Source organism: Canis lupus, chromosome 9 (genome assembly GCF_003254725.2).
Source record: "Canis lupus dingo isolate Sandy chromosome 9, ASM325472v2, whole genome shotgun sequence".
NCBI lineage: Eukaryota > Metazoa > Chordata > Mammalia > Carnivora > Canidae > Canis > Canis lupus.
Genome location: NC_064251.1, coordinates 37601677 through 37621210, shown reverse-complemented (window position 1 = coordinate 37621210; position 19534 = coordinate 37601677). Strand labels below are relative to the sequence as shown.

Sequence of the window (19534 nt, the reverse complement as noted above, 5' to 3'; positions counted from 1 at the left end):
GTTGTCACTGTTAGGTTAGGTGACATAATAAACTGGAAGAACCATTGTTCAGTCCCAAAGGTGTGATTATCCAGTATTTATTATTTCTGTCTTTTGGCCATGTTAGGAGAGCAGAACAATGGGATCGTTAGCTTAGATCCAATAGGCATATAGGATGAGCATGCAGCTTCTGACAGGTTAGACTACAGAGCCAGACTTTGGACTTTTGAGAGAATCTTGTGTTTTATGTATAAACACTCCTCTAAGGAAAAAAGAATACTGTGGTTTTTAAGACCTAAAGGTGCTCTTATAAAGACTATATTAATGAATGTACCTATTTTAAGTTTAAACTTCTTTTGGATTGTGGTTGGTAAAGGACGTTGAAAAAGACAAGCTCAACCTAAAGGTGCTAATTTTAATGACTTTGGTTATTGAGTACACACTGGGTACTAGCAAAGAACAGAGTATTCACCTGGGGATTTAAATCTTAAGTTAGAAAGGGCGTTAAAACCCAGATGTAAAACAGAATGGTACTACAACAGTCTCTTTCCATCTGAAGTTACATTCCCTGATTTGGATTTGTCTTTTATTACATAATCTCTACACTCTACGTGGGGCTCAAACTCACAACCCTGGGATCAAGAGTTGTATACTCTACCAACTGAGCCAGCTAGGCACCCCTGGATTTGTCCTTTAGGTTTCCTGAACTTGCTGCTTAGTATCTTTGGACAATGTTTCACATACATTTGATACTCAGTAAAAAGGTGGATAATTTGCAAGATAAGTTGTTAGGGAGGTAAGTCTGGGTGCTCCAAATATAATAAAATAAATATTTGAGGAGGAATGCTTAGAAAATTATTTCACTAGAAAACAATTTTTAGAAATTGTAGCTACGTCAAGCACTCATGGTCACTATTGGTCTAGCTTCTGCCAAAACCAATACTGCTACAGCAAATATTTCATAACTAAGTATCTGCATTTAGAGAGGTTAAAGCTAATTGACAAAATGAGTTATTGCTTACCTATTGTCTATTTTTTAATTTTAATGTAGGCATTGTGAAAGGCAAGGTTGAAGGATTTGAGAGACCAGGAGAAAGCAACCAACCACGGAAGACCTTCTGCTGATACCTGGTAACAATTGGAGTGATGGAGAGATAATTATCAACAAAATGCTGTTCTTTTTCTTGTTATGTTCCCAGTTTGTGAGACCCAGCCACAAAACTCCAGCACAAATGAGATAGGATTATTTTCCAAGCAACTTAGGTTTATTTAAAGTTTTTTTTTTTTTTAATTTATTTATGATAGTCACAGAGAGAGAGAGAGAGAGAGAGAGAGGCAGAGACACAGGCAGAAGGAGAAGCAGGCTCCATGCACCGGGAGCCCAACGTGGGATTGGATCCCGGGTCTCCAGAATCGCGCCCTGGGCCAAAGGCAGGCGCTAAACCGCTGCACCACCCAGGGATCCCGCAACCTAGGTTTAAAAGAAATGAAGAGTACTGATTTATTCCTTGTGTTGTTTTCTATATTCATAGACTATATATAAACTCTTAGGAAGCAAAATAAGATTTTGTACAATTTATACATCATATTGGATATCAATGCTCAAAAATAAGATGTCATCTTCTAAACACAAGTTATCGATACATATTGTAGATATAAACAGTTTAAATTGTGTAAAATTAAAGTCATAGGAATGAGTCACTTCCTGAAGGTCATCAATAGTCACAGACCAGATTATATTTTTCCCTTCTCTTTCCCCCTCAGTTCTCTGTCCTCAAAAATTGATAGTTGAGAGATGCCTGGTTGGTTCAGTTAGTGTAGCATGTAACTCTTGATCTCAGGACAGTGAGTTTGAGTCCCACTTTGGGTGTAGAGATTGCTTAAAATCTTAAAAAAAAAAAATAGTTGAAAAGAAAATTATCCAATTAGAATACTTTTTGTTTTCACTATAATAACCATGTTGTTTAGTGTGGTAGTAAAATCAGTAGCAGAATGTTCATTAAATTAAATTACCATGGTGATCCAAACCTGAGATTCTGTGAGTTTGGTTTTCTTTTTCATGAGCTGATAATGGGAAGTTTTTTTGTCTGTTAAAAATAGGGACATACTGGAAAAAAAAAAAAAAAAAAAAAGACATACTTTCACCATTTAAATTTTTTTCAGAGGGAAAAAAAAATTTAAGGGAAAATAATGTCCACAAGTTAAAATGTAAGCCCCTTGAAGGCAGGGACTTTATTTTCTATTGTTTCTCTAGCACCTATACCTGGTACATTGGAGCTCAGTAAATCTGTGTTGAATGATCTCTTTTGTCCTGTAAACTAGAACCAAGTCAGAATGGTCTTTACTAATTCTTCTGTGCTTAATGAATGCTATTTCATTAGCTTTCTCTTAAATGACTTTCATAATTGGAGATGGAAAAAACACAGAGTACGCTTTGTTCTTTTAAGTTATGATTTAGTATCCATAATTGTGACACATAAACTTGCTGAGAGATATTTAAGACCTAGTAAAGATGGAGCAGTTACCAACAAGCAGCAGCCAGTTAGACAACATGTTCTTTCAGTCATCAAATAATTTACTTTTTTAAAAATGAGAGAACAATATGTTTACAGTCCTATTGGCCCTCTGAATGCTTTAATTAGATAAGTTGTGGGGTATTAGACTATGACATAGCAAGAAAACCCATCACCTTTCCTACTCATGCTTAATTTACATGCTGTAATCTTACTGGTTAAATTTCAAAATTTTTTTTAATTGAAAATAGAATTTGATTTTTGTTTTTATAGCTGTGTAACTGCTCAACATGCTGATTTATTCAGGGAAAAAATTCCTTTCAATAATAGAGTAACTCCAAATATCATTGATTATAGTTGGCAAAAATGCTACGTAACTACTAAATTAGCCAACATCAGTGTAACAGATTGAAGTAAACTAATTAGTGTAATAATGTGCCTATGTTTAACAAAGTAGGGAATAAAATAAATTTTAACTAATTTAGAGGCAACTTATTAAAATAGCAAATCCAATTTTTTTTTTTTTTTTTTTTTTTTTTTAGCAAATCCAAAATTTAATGTTAGAGGAGGCTCTACCTACACTACACAAATGATTGAGTCCTTACCAAATATAAAATTAACTTGGGCATTCTGACCCTTGACTATTTCTGCAAAGATTTTTGCTTGAAAATGAAACACAACTAAAAATTTTAGTTGAGTAGGCACTACGTCCAGCATGAAGCCCAATGCCAGCCCAAACTTATACGACCCTGAGATCAAGATCTGAGCCCAAATCAAGAGTTGGATGCTTAACGTACTAAACCACCCAGGCACCCTTTTTTTGCCCACTTTAAACAATATACAGGAAACATATAATCAGAAACTAAGGGTTTTGTTTTTTAAATCTTAAGATTTTGAATAGCCAGTTCGAAAGTCTGCTTAGAACTTTTAAAGGACTCAAATTGCCAGTAGGATATTGAACTTTAATATAGCCATCATTGTATTAAATCAGCCTACTACTTCACTTTCTCACTGGTTCTCTTTCCCTTTAACATGGTAGATGAGATGAGGTATGTCTGATATGGCCCCTGCCTGCTTCTCTAGCTTATTACCTACCCTCTCCCTTTTTCTGAGCTCCAGCCTTGATTTCCAGGATGTGCTATTTTCCCAACTCAGGACTTTTGCCTTGCCTCCCAGAGGATTCATTCTACCTAGAATGCTGTTTACCCCTTCCCTTACCACATTTTAACTCCTCATCCCATCCATCAGCTCTAGCTCAGAGAAATACCATTTGGGAGTGTGTGCCTGGGTGGCAAAGTCGGTTGAGTGACAGTCTCTTGACCTCAGTTCAGGTCTTGATCTCAACAGTCTGAGTTTGAGCCCCACCTTCCTCCCCAACCCCCATCCTGGGTATGGAGACTACCTAGGCTGGCTCAGTCTGCAGGGCATGTAACTTTTTTAAGATTTTATTTATTCATGAGAAACACAGGCAGACATAGGCAGAGGGAGAAGCAGGCTCCCCCGCAGGAGTCCTAGGATCACGACCTGAGCTGAAGGCAGACGCTCAACCACTGAACTACCCAGGTCAGGTGCCTAAGCACGTGACTTGGTCTTGGGGTTGTGAGTTCAAGCCCCATGTTGCAGTAGAGATTGCTTAAAAATAAATTTTTAAAAAAAATACCATTTGTGAGTAAAACTTTGACTCTACTAGATCAGTTCTTCATGACACTCTTGGTAACCTATACTTCATGACTTAACAGTTTATAATAGTTGTTCAATGTCTGTTTCCCCACTGGATTACAAGTTCCAAGATATCAGAAAACCTGCTTATCATCCCTAGAGCAGTGTTGGCTAAAGAAATTAGTCCCAAAGTAAAACTACTGTCTCATAATTACTAGGCATGTAAACTACGTAGTACAATTCAGTCCATTCTTTGCAGCATTTGTTTCCTGACTTAATAGTATATAAGTATTTAATTGTAAACGTTTGCTTTCTTAGGCTTTTTTAAAAGGTTAAAACTGAGCAGTAAAGTGTTGACAATTTCACAATCACACTGAGATGTTTTAATGTAAATTTTATTATAAAAGTCATACAATAAAAAAATACAGAATGGTTTCTGATATAAGATGGAAAGTAAAAATCCTCCTTTCTACCATCTAATCTTTCAGTGTCATGACTCCAGTTTCTTTTAAATAGTGGAATTTAATAAATATTCTAACAAGTCACAAGGCTCTGTCTATTCTCTATTGGTTTGTTTTACATACTGTTGAGATACATTGGAACAGTAAGCATCACTACTATTACAGAGGATTGAAACTCAATTCTATAATAAAGTATGGTTAACACTGGGTTGCCAAAAGCCCATTTTCTTCACATTTAATATTTCTCCTCATTAAGATAATAGTTCTGTAACACAAGTACTTTGTACCTATACTGATCACCAAAATTTTATAGTCTTATCTTGCAAGTGTAACACAAATATAATTAAACAGTTGGTAAACATATAGAGATTGAGCACAATTAAGGCCCACAAAGTACTGCTGTGTAACGTATCTACCATCAGGTTGATGAGACCAGTAGTTATATTTGATAGCAAGAAAAACACTAACTGGTTTCTGTTCATAGCTGTGATTAAACAAAGACTGGCTTCCTTTCTTTCAGCTTCGGAGACTAGAGATTCTGAATGCTTTTTACTGGTAGCAGATGGCTGGACTGGTTTCCAAGAACAGGGTACGACAGCCCCTTTAGTTAGAAATTTGGCAAAACTCAAAATTATATCACCTACTAATAAACTACTAAGAAGGATCAGGCTGGAAGCAACTATCCAAATACAAAAGGCTAAATTGGCCATTCTCCGAGATACAACTTCTACATTTACCTGAACTATGTAAAGAGATATGAAGAGGCTAATTGCTGTCAGCAGAATACAGTATGTTACTTTTATCCAGTCTTTGACATGTGATCTTTTTTTAAACATATATGACCCTGTTTGCACACCAGCCATATGAATTGCCACATACCCCAAAGTAGAAATTATTCCTTCTCGGTTGGCATTTAGTAAACCAATCCTTGTGCCACTACCATCAGTGCCATACAAAATTAACCTTTTCAATGGGGTAAAGTCCAGGGCTAGTTGGTATAACACAATAATGCTGATGGCCACAATCCAGGATTTATTTAGAGGAAAAATAATCAATAGCAATGATGTTATAAGTTTCACAACCATTAAGGTAAAGAAAAAGTTCCAGTGAACTCCATACTCCGTTAAATGTTCCTGATAGCCTATGGATTTTATAATGACTAATCGTCCTATTCCTAGGAAGACTAATGGCCAAACAGAGTACAATGACTTTGTAAGATAATAAAATCTGGACCCTTCTTCTGCATATTTTCTCCTAACCTCTGGACAAACCATTGCAGTCCCAAAAATAAAACCTCCTACTCCAAAATCCATTGCTCCTGTCCCATAGAGCTCAGTTTTGGCAAATCTTCTGGGAAAAAGTGGGAAGTCTACAGCCAAAATGGCAACAGCAGTAAATGCACTGTTAATTACACGGAAACAAGAGATGGCTGGAACATATTCTGATTCTAGACTGATTTTCAAGAATTTTTCAAGTATTTTCTGGACAGGTATTCTGGCATAGTAAGTTCTTCTGCAGTATATTTGATAGAATAGCCCTGCCCCAAGGATAATTACAGCAAGGTGCTCAAGGAGGACAAAAGAAGACAAAATGGTCAAAGTTGCCACCAGGGGAACTATTAAGAAAACAAAGTCAATGAATAGCCTAGTTCTCCAAGTATGTGAAGAACACAAGTACTGTGAGAGAATGATCAGGAGCCCTCTGCACAGGATACAGAATGCAGGTAAGCACAGGCCTTGGGTAACTTCTAGCACACTGGTTCCATTGTGGTTACTGACAAAAGCTTCCTTCATCTGCTTTTGAGACATTTTTTCTTCCTGTGAAAATAAGAGCAAAAGGATGCATTGGAAAAGCAATGTTCTTTTGGAATAGACATATATATGTATGTGACCTGATTTTACTTTTTTAAAAAGAGTTTACTTGAGAGAGAGCATGTTTGGGGAGGGATACAGGGAGAAGGGAGAAACTTAACAGACTCCTCACTGAACTCAGAGAGCCCAACACAAAGCTTGATTTCAAGACCCTGAGATCATGACCTGAGCTGAAACCAAGAGTCTGACACTTAGAACCGACTGCACCACCCAGGGCCCCTATTTCACTCTTATTCCTAGATTTCACAGCAGAACTTTAGCCCCTAGTGATCTCAAATCAGGGCAGAAATTAGAATTTGTGATTCCCCTTCCAAGGATCGTGGGAAGAAGCCTAACACATCAGGATAAGAATGTCAGGGCATCTGGGTGGTACACCCAGTTAAGCATCCTATTCTTGGTTTCAAGACCAGGTCTTGATCTCAGGGATCAAGCCTGAGGATCGGCTCCATGCTTAGCACAGTCTACTTGAGATTCTCCCTCACCCTCTCCTGCTGGTGCTCATTCACTCTGGCTCTCTAAAATAAATCTTTAAAAAACCGGCGGGGGGCGGGGGGAGAGGGGGTGCCTGGGTGCCTCGGTCAGTTGTCTGTCTTGAGTTCAGGTCAGGATTTTGGTGTCCTAGGATCCAGCTCCACCTCTGGCTCTCTGCGACACGGGGAGTCGGCTTCTGCCTCCCTATCTATGCTCTCTCTCGCTCTCACTCTTTCAGGTAAGTAAGTAAAATCTTAACAAAAAAAAAGGATAAGAATGTCTTGCTAATGGTATGAAATCGGTTAAAAAGCTGCAGCTATTCTCAGTATAAGGCAGACTGACAAACTTAATTTGGGATATAAACCCTGAAAATGGGGATCCCTGGGTGGCGCAGCGGTTTGGCGCCTGCCTTTGGCCCAGGGCGCGATCCTGGAGACCCGGGATCGAATCCCACGTCGGGCTCCCGGTGCATGGAGCCTGCTTCTCCCTCTGCCTGTGTCTCTGCCTCTCTCTCTCTCACTGTGTGCCTATCATAAATTAAAAAAAAAAAAAAAAAAAAAACCCTGAAAATGGACTCACAGATGGAAATTCCTATTACAAAGCATAGGATATGTTATTAAAATTTTGTGATGGAAATTGAATACATTTAACTGATGACTTCAAGTCAAATCAGAGAGGGACCGGGAGAGAGATGGTAGTTAAGTGCACCCTGGAGTTGGAGACCTTGGTTTGTGTGAAACGTCCTTCTGAAGCCATTGCCTCCAGTACAAAATACTAGTCCTCTAGGGACATCCTGAGCCCCAGGCTGCTTCCTCTCTCATTCACAGCCACGCTTTCAGGTTTAGGTGTAGATGGGATAGAATGGATGCTAGTCATGCGGGAAGGGGCGGGACGGGGGAGGCGTGGGCGCATCGCACACGCCAGTGTTCGTGGTTTCAAAAGGATGTAAAGCACCTCTATCATATTTCAATGTCTGAAAAGTGGCGCACAGAACTCGTCCGTTGGCCGGACCACAGCCGCGTTGAACAAACGAATGAATGCATGCCCGCCTGACGGCCTGTCTGGACAAGCAACAACTCCTCACGATAACAAACCGATCGTAATCGACTGGCCTTTAAAAACGACGCAGTCCTTTTCCAGACTGACACGCGCCACGGCCGCGCCGGCCCTTCCACCTCACGCGCCTTCGCTGTCCCGGCGCCCCGGCAGGCGGCCTCCTACGCGAGCCCGGCAGCGCGGCTCCCACCGCAGCCGCAGAGCCACGCGGGAGCAAGCCGCTTCCGCCTCCCGAGCCGCGCTTCCGGCCGACGTGGGGCGGCCGAGGCTTCCGGGCGGGGATTCGGCGCGCGCGTGCGCCCCGCCCAGGGCCCGAGCTCGCTCTCCGGCCCCGCGGGCTCCCCTCCCGGTTCTTGCCTGTGGTGGGCCTGCCGCGCGCCCGGGTCCGTCAGAGCAGTGCGGAGCCGAGCGGAGCGGACGCGTCCCACGCCTCACCGCCACTCTCGAGCCCACGACGAGTCCCTCAGAGTGGCGGGATCAGAGGGCCCGGCCCAGTGTTCACCACGGCGTCCTCTACCCAAGGACGGGGCCCCGTGAGGCCTTGGCTCCCGCGCCTCTCGCGCCGGAACACGGGACGCCGGCGCCTCGTCCCTCTCAGCCCAGGTTCCCCGAGTGCTTTGTCCCAGCTGGAGCCCCTCACTCCCACCCGGCGTCCAGAGCGGGCCACGTGCGCCCCGCGCCCCGTGCGCGCCCCGCCCCGGGGGAGGAGCCGCGGGGCTCCGGGCCACTCGGCGGGAGCGGGTAGCCGGCCGGTGCGCCCCGGCGGTGCCGGCTTCGCGTCCTTCCCGGCTCGCTCCCGCCCCCTCCTCTTCCCGCCGACTCTCCCAGCCCGCCCGCCCGCCTGCCTTTTCAGTCGGGCCTGGCGGGGCCGCGCGCGCAGCGGCTCGGGCCGTGGGACCGGTGAGTGCCACCCCCAGCCCAGGTCCGAAGCGCTTGGTGACCCCGAAAGGGTAGAGAGGCCGGTTGCCGCCGGAGCGCTGAAGAACCGGGGCATCTTCCTCTCCTTTTTCCAAAGCCCCGTTTGCCCCCCCTTTCCCATTTCCTTTTTGAGCGTCTCGTGTCCGCAGGGGGTAGCCCAGCGCTTGGCCCTAGCCCAGAACCCTCCACTCTCCACCTTGCTGCAGGAGGCGCCCCGGGGTCGGGCAAAGGCCCCAGCTGGGAGGCCGAGTCCCGTCCCCTGCCCCTCCTCTCGCACGGCTATGGACCAGGGAAGGGGCGGCTGGCCCCGGGAGGCGTCAAGGGCAGCCGCGCCCTTGGCTGGGGTCACATCCACCTTCCTGGGAAGGGCATACCCTCGCCGTGCCAGGTGCTTCCGGAGCGGCATCCAAGCCCCAGTCCCAGCGGGCACCTCGTCCCGAGAGGGAGTCCGGGTTCCCGCCGGCAACCTGGGGGCGGGCCCCGCTGTGTTCCCAGGACCCTTACCCAGCTGTTCTCCTCTGCCCTCCCACTGCCCTCCGAACGGAGGACAAACCTGAGGCTGGGTAGGAGGAGGAGCTAGTGATCAGGTTCCCTCTTGCCTTGATCTAGTGTTTCATCTGTTCATTACCGTCTCCCTTCTGCCCACAGTGGTCACACCCTTTCCAGAAATTCCTGGCTGGTAACCGCGAAGCTGGGGGAAAGCGAGAGCTGGGGGAACTGGAGAAGACTGCTCTAATCTGACTTGACTGGCTGGGAACAGACGCATCATCATAATAACCAAGATTTGCAAAGCGTTCTCTAGAGGTACTAGCCCATTTGATCCTTAACTCAGTATTTTGAGGTGTAGGTATTAGTATTACTTTCTGCAAATGAGTAAACAGAATAAGGCTTAGAGAGCGCTTATGACCTGCCTTGGAGGAGTTGGAGCTTTGATTTCTAACTCCACAACCTATTATGCTCCCCCTCTGATCCTCTCTCTTAAAATGAGCTTCCAGTTTTGGGAGCTTTGTTCTTCTTGACTCTCCGGGTGTCCTCTCCATGGCTGTCCCTTGGACAGCATATGGTCTGTATCTGTGGTGAATGTGGCCAACACATTCCTGATGCCCTTCTCTGTCCTTTTTCCAGTTTGTATGAATTCCCTGTCCCTGAATTCTTTCACGTGCTAGATATATTCGGAACCCCAAACAAGACTCCACCAGGGTTAATCCATTACAGACACTCTTCATCTTCATCCCTCCTTGCTAGGAAAGTGTGAGGCCTGGGAAATTCTGAGTCTTAGGGTCACTTACAGTTTTTCAGAGATTGGCCCTGGTACAGCCTCACAACACTCCATCTCTCAGATTTTCCTCCTCTGAAATCTTTGCCTTCTTAAAGATGACACTGGACTGTTCTGATTAGTGTCCCCAAGTGGATTATCCATCCTTAGTAGTCCTTATTAGTAATAACAATATTCCTCCTCTGAGTGAATATTCAGATTTGTACTCCTTGACATCATTGACCTTCACAACCACTCCTCATGAGGTAGATTTACTATACCCATTTTCAAGATGAGGGATCAAGGTGGGCCAGGAAGGTGATGTGGCTTTCCTGTGAATAAGCTATGATTTTGCTCCCACACAGCAACCTTCTGAGAGCGTCAAGAATTGACTCCAGACTCCCTGTTCCATCAATCACTGGCTATACAAAAATAGAATATTTCTGTCCAGTAGAGAGGATAGGGCAAGAGACTTCTCTGTCTCCCAGTGTTTCCATTCTCCATGGCACACTGACTCAGAACATATGTAGCCCCACCCCAAACCCCTATAGTAAAACTGGCTCTGAAGAGCCTGGGGAGCCTCTGGAGGCCCTCCTAAAATTTTCCCCTCTTCCCTAATGCAGGAGGTAGGACCGACTTTCCCTCTCTCCTCAGGCTCGCCCTGATTCTCATTTTGGTTCCTCTTGCTTGGCGGGAGGAGCAGGAGTGAGTCACCCTGAAGAAGCCCTCACCTGTTTGGCTCTTACCTTCTCTCTCATGTCATATGCTCTGAGGTGACTCATTCACATTCCTCCAGAACCGAGCCTTTTGCTGGACCCATGTTCCTGCCTGTGCTCCCATGACGGGGTGGATAGCACTGCTTGTGCCTGTGACCCAGAACCCTGGCTGACCACATTGAAGCAGGATGCTCCAGCAGGTAAAACGTCACCCTTAGGTAACCTAGGCCCTGAAGCATCTAAGGCACTTTCCCATCTGTCACTTGGCTGAAGAAGATTCCACTTACCCTGACCTGGAAGGAAGGGAAGGATCCCTTAAAGGTCTTTTCTCTCTTCATGTAGTCACTCCAGTGCCTTTTACCTGTCATTGAGAAGCTTTTCCTGATCCCTAATTTGAATCTTTCCTATTGTGGTCTTTAGCTCTTTTTCCTGGGATGAGTATGATGAGATTGATAAGATGGGATGGGTAGGGGAATCCTTAGGGCTCTTTGATGACTTCACAAGCCTGAACCAGTGAGTGAGTCCAGAGAGATGTCCCAGCCTGAACTGTTGAAGTACAGTGGAAGCTTAGGGCTTCCAAGAGGAGGTGTTCTTTGAAGATGAACCTTAAAGAATATGTAGGAATTAGCCAGGTGAAGAAGGGAAGTAAGCAGTCCAAGCAAAGAGGTCAGCCTGTGCAAAAAATATGGGTGAAGATGCCTATGTTGAAATATAGAAATCTGATGAATGGATCATGAAGCGCATAGTGAAGGGTTGAGACATAAAACCTACCCTTACTCCAGGTGTCTATCTAAAAAGGCTACTGTGGCCTCAGGCCTGTGGGATTCCAAATCACCCATCCCCTATTTGTATCATCCTTTACATGCAGCTCTCCATCCAAAGAGAATGCTAGTAGATAGGTATTTACTGAATTTTTATTTACAAAATGTTGCCATGCACTGGGCTGAGGCAGATGTTCAAGATGGGGTGCCTGGGTGGTTCAGTTGTTTAAGCATCTACCTTCTGCTCAGGTCATGATCCCAAGGGCCTGGAATCGAACCCCACATTGGGCTCCCTGCTTCTCCCTCTTCTTCTGCCTCTGCCTCCCCTCCCCACCTCGTTCATGCAGTCTTTGTCTCGCTCTTGCTCTCAAAATAAATAAATAAAAATCTTTTAAAAAAAATGATACTTGCTCTTCAGGAGCTCACAATCTAGTGGAGTTCTAGGCAGGTAAGTGCCTGAGACTTATTAGGATCACCAAGTGGAAAGCCAGCCAGCCTCAAGGGAGCCCTGGTGGACAAAACTGCTTGATCATTTTCCAGACTTTTATCTTATGCGATGAGCTTAAGACTAGAGAGAAGCAGGCAGGACAATTGTCTGCTCTGGGCCTTTTTTTGGTTTGTTTTCAGCTTTTTTTTTTCTTATTAAAAAAGCAGTAACATCCATCATAACCATACCAGCAGCTGCACTGTGTTGAGCCCTACGTAAGTAGTAGGTATTCTAAGCATTTTACATGTATAGTTTTGTTTAGTCCTCGAGCAAGTTATAGTGTTACATGTACAGTGCTACTATATCCCCATTTTGGAGATAAAACTCAGAGAGGTTATGTGACTTATTCAAGGTCACATTCACTGTAAGCAATGTAAAAAATATAAGCAAAAAAAAAAAAATTAAAGTTACCCATAATTACACTATCTAGAGTTAAGATTTTTTAAAAATCCTATATTTTCCTAAAGATATAAATATATATTTTTAAAGATTTTACTTATTTATTCATGAGAGACACAGAGGCAGAGACATAGGCAAAGGGAGAAGGAGGCTCCCTATAGGGAGCCCAATGCAGAACTCGATCCCTGGACTCCAGGATCACGCCCTGAGCTAAAGGCAGACACTCAAGGGCTGAATCACCCAGGTGTCCCTCCTGAAGATATATTTTTTTAACTATTTGAAGTTATACTTTTTTTTTTTATCCTGCTTTATTCTGTTGTGAGGATATACTATAAATTGTCCACCATTTGGACATATCAGTTGTTTTCAATGTTTTTTGCAATTACAAATAGCTTAATATATGGTGAATAAGAAGGTAATATTCTTATGGCCCTTCTAAAAGAATTGCAGGCTTAAGAGGCATGTGTGGTTTTTAGGCTTTGATATACCATTGCCTAATTAAAGAAGAGCTGTTTTGGTTTTTTGTTTTGTTTTGTTTTGTTTTTAAAGATTATATTTATTTATTCATGAGAGACAGAGAGGGGGAGGAAAAGCAGCCTTCATGCAAGGAGCCCAATGCAGGACTCGATCCTAGGACTCTGGGATCATGCCCTGAGCCAAAGGCAGATGCTCAACCACTGAACCACCCAGGCGTCTCAAAGAAGAGCTGTTTTTAAAAGAATAATGAGGGATCCCTGGGTGGCGCAGCGGTTTGGCGCCTGCCTTTGGCCCAGGGCGCGATCCTGGAGACCCGGGATCGAATCCCACGTCGGGCTCCCGGTGCACGGAGCCTGCTTCTCCCTCTGCCTGTGTCTCTGAGCCTCTCTCTCTCTCTCTCTGTGACTATCATGAATAAATAAATAAAATCTTTAAAAAAAAAAAAAAAAAAGAAACTTTTAAAAGAATAATGATACCTAACTTAGGGTGCATATACCAGGTGCCTTCTCTAAATACTTGATGTGCTTATTAGTGTCTGAAGTTGCTGCTACCAGCATTCCCATTTTATAAGTGAGGAAAATTGAGGCATAGAGAGATTAAGTAATTTATAAAACATTGTACAACTAGTAAGTGGTAGAATCAGGATTCAAATCCAGACAATCTGCATTCAGATCTAGGCTCTTGAACATTATACTCATCTACTTCCCTGGTTGTATTAGAGCTGATCATAAAATATGGCTCAGATTGTGATTGTCCTTCCCCCCAGTCCCCCAAGAGAAGAAGGATTTGCATGAATCTAACCGTGCTCTGACCTCAGCATCAGGGATGGGCCAGGGTCAAGGAGAAACCGCTTTTTTCCCCTTTGGTGCCTATTCTTAACCTCATCCAACTTCCAAACCAGGCTCCCTCTCAAGTAGACCCAGGGCAGAGGAAAATAACTAAATAGACTAAATCTAAGCCCCAAGAACCAGGTGATGAAGGTGTGGAGCTACCTCACAGCTGGTTTTTCATCACAAACTAAATGGTTTCTTTCAAAAAAGGCCCAAACCATGGTTCATCTGTGTGTGTGTATGTGAGAGAGAGTGTGTGAGTGATCGATCCCCTGTAGCAGACCTCCATGTTAGGCCCCACCCCTCCCAGTCCCAGTAGGCTGGAGCTTATTAAGAGGAGAGGGAATAGCATTTATTCATTTATTGAGTACACACTGTGTGCCAGGCACTAAGTGCTTTGTATATCTCTTATTTTCTGTCCAATAGTCCTGCGAACTGGTTTTATTTTCCTTTACTTACAAATAAAGAAGCTGTGGCTCAGAGAAGTTAAGTAACTTATCCAGGCTCACAGGCTTAGTAAGTGGCAGAACTGAAATTCGAACCCACCCAGACTATGATACTAGAGCCCTGTTCTTTTTGCTATTCAGGCCCCCACCCCTACATTGCTGCCACCTGGTCTCAGTCCCAGCTTTCATGGCCCTTTCCTCATGGCCTCTTAGGTTAATGGCCACAGTTCAGGCTCTGATGCCCAAGGCGGGGGATCCCTCAGAAAAGACCTGCAGAAGTTCCTGAGTGGGGAAGCCCCACTGCACCAGCTGGATGACCTCACCAAGGTGAATCCTGTGACACTGGAGACAGGTATGGGCCTCCCTTTCCTCAAGAATGCTGTCTCCAAAGCACCCGTTGGTGCCTGGCTGGCTCAGTTAGTGGAACATGCAATTCTTGATCTCGGGGCTGTGGGGTCCAACCTCACATTGGGTGTAGAGATTACTTAAAAATAAAATCTTAAAAAAAAAAGGAGGGGGGGGCCATCTTCAGAAGGGAGGAGGTGTGATGTGGGTAGTTCACACAGCTTCCCCTGGCCAGACCAAGGCAGGCAGGACTCCTGATCGCCAAATGGGCTGCTCCAGACCTCTGCCTGGCAGCTGCACCCAGGCTCCAGGGCAGACTTTGCTCCAGATTTGGGGCTCATCTTAATTAGATCTTGTACCTATTCACCAGGGAGTTGCTGGGATCTAAAGGCACTTGGCTAATTGCAAAGGTAGCACAGTTAGGCCAGTGTTTGTGTGGGCAGTTGTGTCTACATGTGAGCCAGAGTTTGCTAAAGGTGCCTCTGCCTCAGTCCTGAGGTGTTTGCAGGCTCGGTACGCAGCAGACACGTTCTACACCAATGCTGGCTGCACCTTGGTGGCTCTGAACCCCTTCAAGCCCATCCCTCAGCTCTACTCAACAGCACTGATGAGAGAGTACCATGCTGCTCCTCAGCCCCAGGTAAGGCTCCGCCACTTCCTGGGCCTCAGGGTTCTGCCATATTCATCTGGGCCTTCTTGCAGCTTCCCTATCATTGTCTATTCACCAGCCATGTAGTCATTCAGAGTCTGCCGGTGCCAGGGCGACCGAAATATTTTGGACACGTGACAGCAGGTACAAAGTAAGAGTCAAATAAATATTTGTTTAACTGAGTTTGGAACCTAAAATAAGGACATAGGACAATGGATTTTTTTTTCTTGTTTGTGACTTTAGTAAAGGGAAGGATTTACAAAGGTATATTTGTATATTTAATAAACCACTTTTTTGGGGAAAGAATAAAATAACATATGATAAGGAGTGCTCTAGAAAATTCAGCATGTGTTCCTTTCCACTGAGAGGAATGAGACAAATTCTTATGGGGTTGGAGGTGGTACAGGCAGGGAGTCGGCTAGTTGGTGTTTAAGTGCGTGATGTCTTCAGGGAGAGGCAAGAGCAAACTTGCCGGCAGGAGAGGTGCTGTCAAGGAGAGAGGAAGTAGATGAGATGGGAGGATGACATAAGCCAGGGCTGCTGGCAAAGGGTCTGAAGCCCCACAGCAGGCAGAATGAATCCATAGTGCTGCTTCCCTGGGGATAGAGGGACTGACTGGAGCCCACCATGGGGATCATTACTCTGCAAGTTGGGGGAGTCAGGTTCAGGAAGGTAAAACAGGATGTAGGGAAAACAGTCGGAGGCTCTTAACAGTTCAGGCAAGAGGCAGCTGGGGCATAAACAGGTGCAGGGAGGGATGGCTCTGATACTATCCACAACAGTATGTTCTCTCTTCAGGAAGCGGTGGGTAGGTGATCATTGCTAGGTAGGCAGTGCTGGGCTGACCCTTTAGAAGCTCATGCATGGTTAAGTGTCCAAGTCTTCCCTGAGAGCCCATATCTCACTGACTGACAGCCTCTTCAAAGGCAAAAACCATGTCATGATTCCCTGTTTCCCCAGTGCCCAGTTTAATGCCCAGCACATTGAGGATAATTAATATTTGTTGATGGAAAGGAGAACAGTGGCCTTAGAATTCAAATCATGTGGTCACATTTACCTGCTGAGTAGACTGGGGAAGGTAATTTAACCCCTCCAAACCTCAAATACCTCATGTATAAAATAGGATTAGCTATCTAAGTAATGCACAGATTTTTTTTAGCCAGTAGCTTGTAGGAATGTTCTTTGTATGCTGCAAAATACAGTAATGTAAAATAATAAGTAGAATAAGACTATTAAAGTAAGATAAAATGGGAGGACAAAGTGTTAAGGTCATAGACTGGTCAAGGCCAGCGCTGCTTCTATCCTGAGAGAAGATGAATGGATATAGCCACCATAGGGGTCCCACAGTTGGGTCTAACACTGTTATATCCAGGAGGTTTTGCTAGAGGAAGTTTCCTGGCACTGCTGTTGGCAGCCTCCCCATCTCAGCCATCATTGGATTAACTACTCCTTGGAGACAAGCATTCCCTCACGTGACCTTTCACCCCTTGATATTTTAGAAATTGAAGCCCCACATCTTCACGGTGGGTGAACAGACGTACAGGAATGTCAAGAGCCTGATTGAGCCAGTCAACCAGTCTATCATCGTCAGCGGAGAGAGTGGTGCTGGAAAGGTAGGAGGGCCTCTTTCCCACCATGTCAACTTCGTGACTGGTGGGATGGGCAGAGAAGAAGGAGGTCATTCTTGTGGACTTGTTTGCTGCCTAGTCATTTTCCAGATAGTCTGGCTCAAACAGGAAGTCAATGTGTGGTGGTGAGCAAGCACTAGTCAGGAAATCAAGAGATAGACAGGGTTCTAGTCCAGGCTCTTCCAAGTAAACCTGGGTTAAGTAATTTTTCTCTCAGCCTTCATTTTCTCCTCAAAGGTCTCAGCTCTGATGCCATTGGAAACAAAAGTCAGCTATTGGGATTCCAAAATATGGTTAAGAGCACATCATAAAGGTATTTAGGCTCTGCAAACATGAGTTCTTTCATTTGTAAGATGACAAGGACAGGAGGCCCAACATGTAAGTCATGGGACACCTATAAGAGTTAAATAAACCAGTGCACATAGGCGCTTGTTGGCATGCTTGGCACATGGCAGCACTACTCTAGAAGTAGCTGGGATTACTTGTGGGAAAGGATTTATTGGAGTAGCCTACCTGTATTCTCTGGGTTGCCCTTGATGGCAAGGACAGGGCATTGGGCCAGAAGCATTTGATGCGGTCATGTGGCCCCCTAGGTGCCAGAACCACAACAGATGAGACAGAATGTTGCACAAGGATGGTCAAAGGAGGCTACCAGGCCAGTCCTCACCATCTTCCTGCCAAGGCTCACTGAGTCACCCCACCCTTTCCACAATGCTTTTACTTTCACAAGGGATTCTTCAGACCATGAACTGCCTTTGCCTATACTTACATATGAGAGAATTGCTGAGCACTGAGTACCTGCCAGCTTCTAGGCTATGGGCTAGCTACTGAAGAGTGGCAGGGAGAGGAACAGAGATGAAAAATGCAGCATAAGGCTTGCAGGGGGCTCTTAGTCCACTGGGAAAGACAGACAAGGACACAGGTGAAGAGTGTAAGGCTGTAGGGATGACACCTTGGACTTGGGTGTAGAGAGGATCTTCAAGAACTCTTTCAAAGTGACCAGTGCAATAGCTAACACCCAGCTCCCTAGAGGAAGCCCATTGTCCTCCAGAATTGCTCTGGGGAGCTGAAACTAGACCTGGCTTGAAGTCTATGCATCTGGAGCTCAATAACCCTTTTTGAGCAGCTACTGTGTTCTTTTGCTGGGTCTGTATTTTTTTAAATTTATTTTTAATAAGTGGTAGCATAATTAACATAGTTCAAAAACAATACTGAATGGCTTACAAAGAAAAACAATGACAGCCCGACCCCTATCTATCAAGACTATTCCTTCTCTCCAGAGGCAACTACTTACATATCTTCTAGCAGTTTATTTGGGTATTTGTATCCATATTTCTAAACAACATCCTTATATTGTTATTAATTTTTCAGTTTTTGACCTTATTCGTTCATTTCCTACTATGTTAAGGATTTAGCCCTCTTTCTCTACCCCCAAATACATATATAATTGTATCACGCTTTCTTTTTTTTTTTTTTTTTTTTTTTTAAGATTTTATTTGTATTCATGAGAGACACAGAGAGAGAGAGGCAGAGACACAGGCAGAGGGAGAAGCAGGCTCCACACAGGGAGCCCAATGCAGGACTCGGTCCTGGGACTCCAGGATCACGCCCTGGGCCGAAGGCAGACACTAAACCTCTGAGCCATCCAGGAATCCCCACGATTTCTAATTAATATGCAGTATTACAACCATGTATATATTGTTCAGAGCAGTATACTGTATACAGAGCAATATACTGTCCTTTCTTATATAATTTTTACTTTCCCTCTACTTAATAATTACCCTGTTTTTTCACTTGTTTTAGTTTCTGTATACCTATTATTTATTATAAACTTGTCGCCAAAGCTGGATAACACCTATCCACTGGCAAGTATCTCAGGTCCTTTTTTTTCTTTTGTGATGTTCTTTTTTTTTTTTTTTTTTTTAATTTATTTATTTATGATAGTCATACAGAGAGAGAGAGAGGCAGAGACACAGGCAGAGGGAGAAGCAGGCTCCATGCACCGGGAGCCTGACGTGGGATTCGATCCCGGGTCTCCAGGATCGCGCCCTGGGCCAAAGGCAGGCGCCAAACCGCTGCGCCACCCAGGGATCCCCTTTTGTGATGTTCTTCCCAGAGCTCCCACATCTCTGTCTCCCACCTAAACTGGTGGCTGCCAAGGGCTGTTGCCACACAGTTATTACCTGAGAGCTTCTCTGCCTCACTCTGGGGATCCCCTCGTTGCCCTCTGTCCTAAGACAAACTCTCTCTCCCCCACTCCCTCATCTCCTGGTGTTGGTCCCCATGGTTTCAACTTCTTAACTGCCTTGTTTTTATGGTGCACATTCTTTAGTAACTTTCTGAAAAAGGTACATAGAGGGCAGATTTTTTAGTTGTTGTGCACCTGAAAATATTTATTTTGCCTCAAATTTTATATGTTGGCTGGATTTTATAATTCCAGGTTGGAAATCATTTTCTTTCAAATTTATAAGATTTTTTTTTCTTCTATATTTTTTGAATTAACGTTATGATAGTCCCAGTCCATAATGGTGATTTGTTTTTCTTTCCAAAATCTTTTACAGTCTTCGTTTTTATCCATGGGTATTAAAACTCACAATGCTGTGTCTTGGCATG

General features: G+C 44.3%; 2 protein-coding genes across 14 annotated transcripts in view; one reads left to right on the top strand and one right to left on the bottom strand.

The window, feature by feature from the left end:
- Positions 1 to 182: 182 nt before the first annotated feature.
- Positions 183 to 19534, top strand: part of MYO19 (myosin XIX) — a 45469-nt gene continuing 26117 nt past the window's right edge. For 3 of the 7 annotated variants that reach the window (XR_007413018.1, XM_035720954.2, XM_035720956.2), the window contains exons 1-7: positions 1031 to 1110; positions 9577 to 9732; positions 10980 to 11099; positions 14513 to 14651; positions 15136 to 15284; positions 15373 to 15444; positions 16793 to 16906. Coding sequence is in view for 6 of the 7 variants with exons in the window: in XM_035720954.2 (XP_035576847.1) it covers positions 11088 to 11099; positions 14513 to 14651; positions 15136 to 15284; positions 15373 to 15444; positions 16793 to 16906 (486 nt within the window). In the remaining variant the exon portion in view is untranslated. Of the gene's footprint in view, positions 1111 to 8748; positions 8911 to 9576; positions 9733 to 10979; positions 11100 to 14512; positions 14652 to 15135; positions 15285 to 15372; positions 15445 to 16792; positions 16907 to 19534 lie in introns of those variants that run through there. The other 4 variants (XM_035720948.2, XM_025439855.3, XM_035720952.2 and 1 more) reach the window with 4 other exon arrangements.
- Positions 4531 to 19534, bottom strand: part of PIGW (phosphatidylinositol glycan anchor biosynthesis class W) — a 43973-nt gene continuing 28969 nt past the window's right edge. Inside the window, exons 1-2 of one of the 7 annotated variants that reach the window (XM_025439872.3) lie at positions 9303 to 9438; positions 4531 to 6429 (exon numbers count right to left, since the gene is read on the bottom strand). In XM_025439872.3, the coding sequence (XP_025295657.2) occupies positions 4909 to 6420 (1512 nt within the window). In that variant the 5' untranslated portion in view covers positions 6421 to 6429; positions 9303 to 9438 and the 3' untranslated portion in view covers positions 4531 to 4908. The other 6 variants (XM_025439868.3, XM_025439871.3, XM_035720958.2 and 3 more) reach the window with 6 other exon arrangements.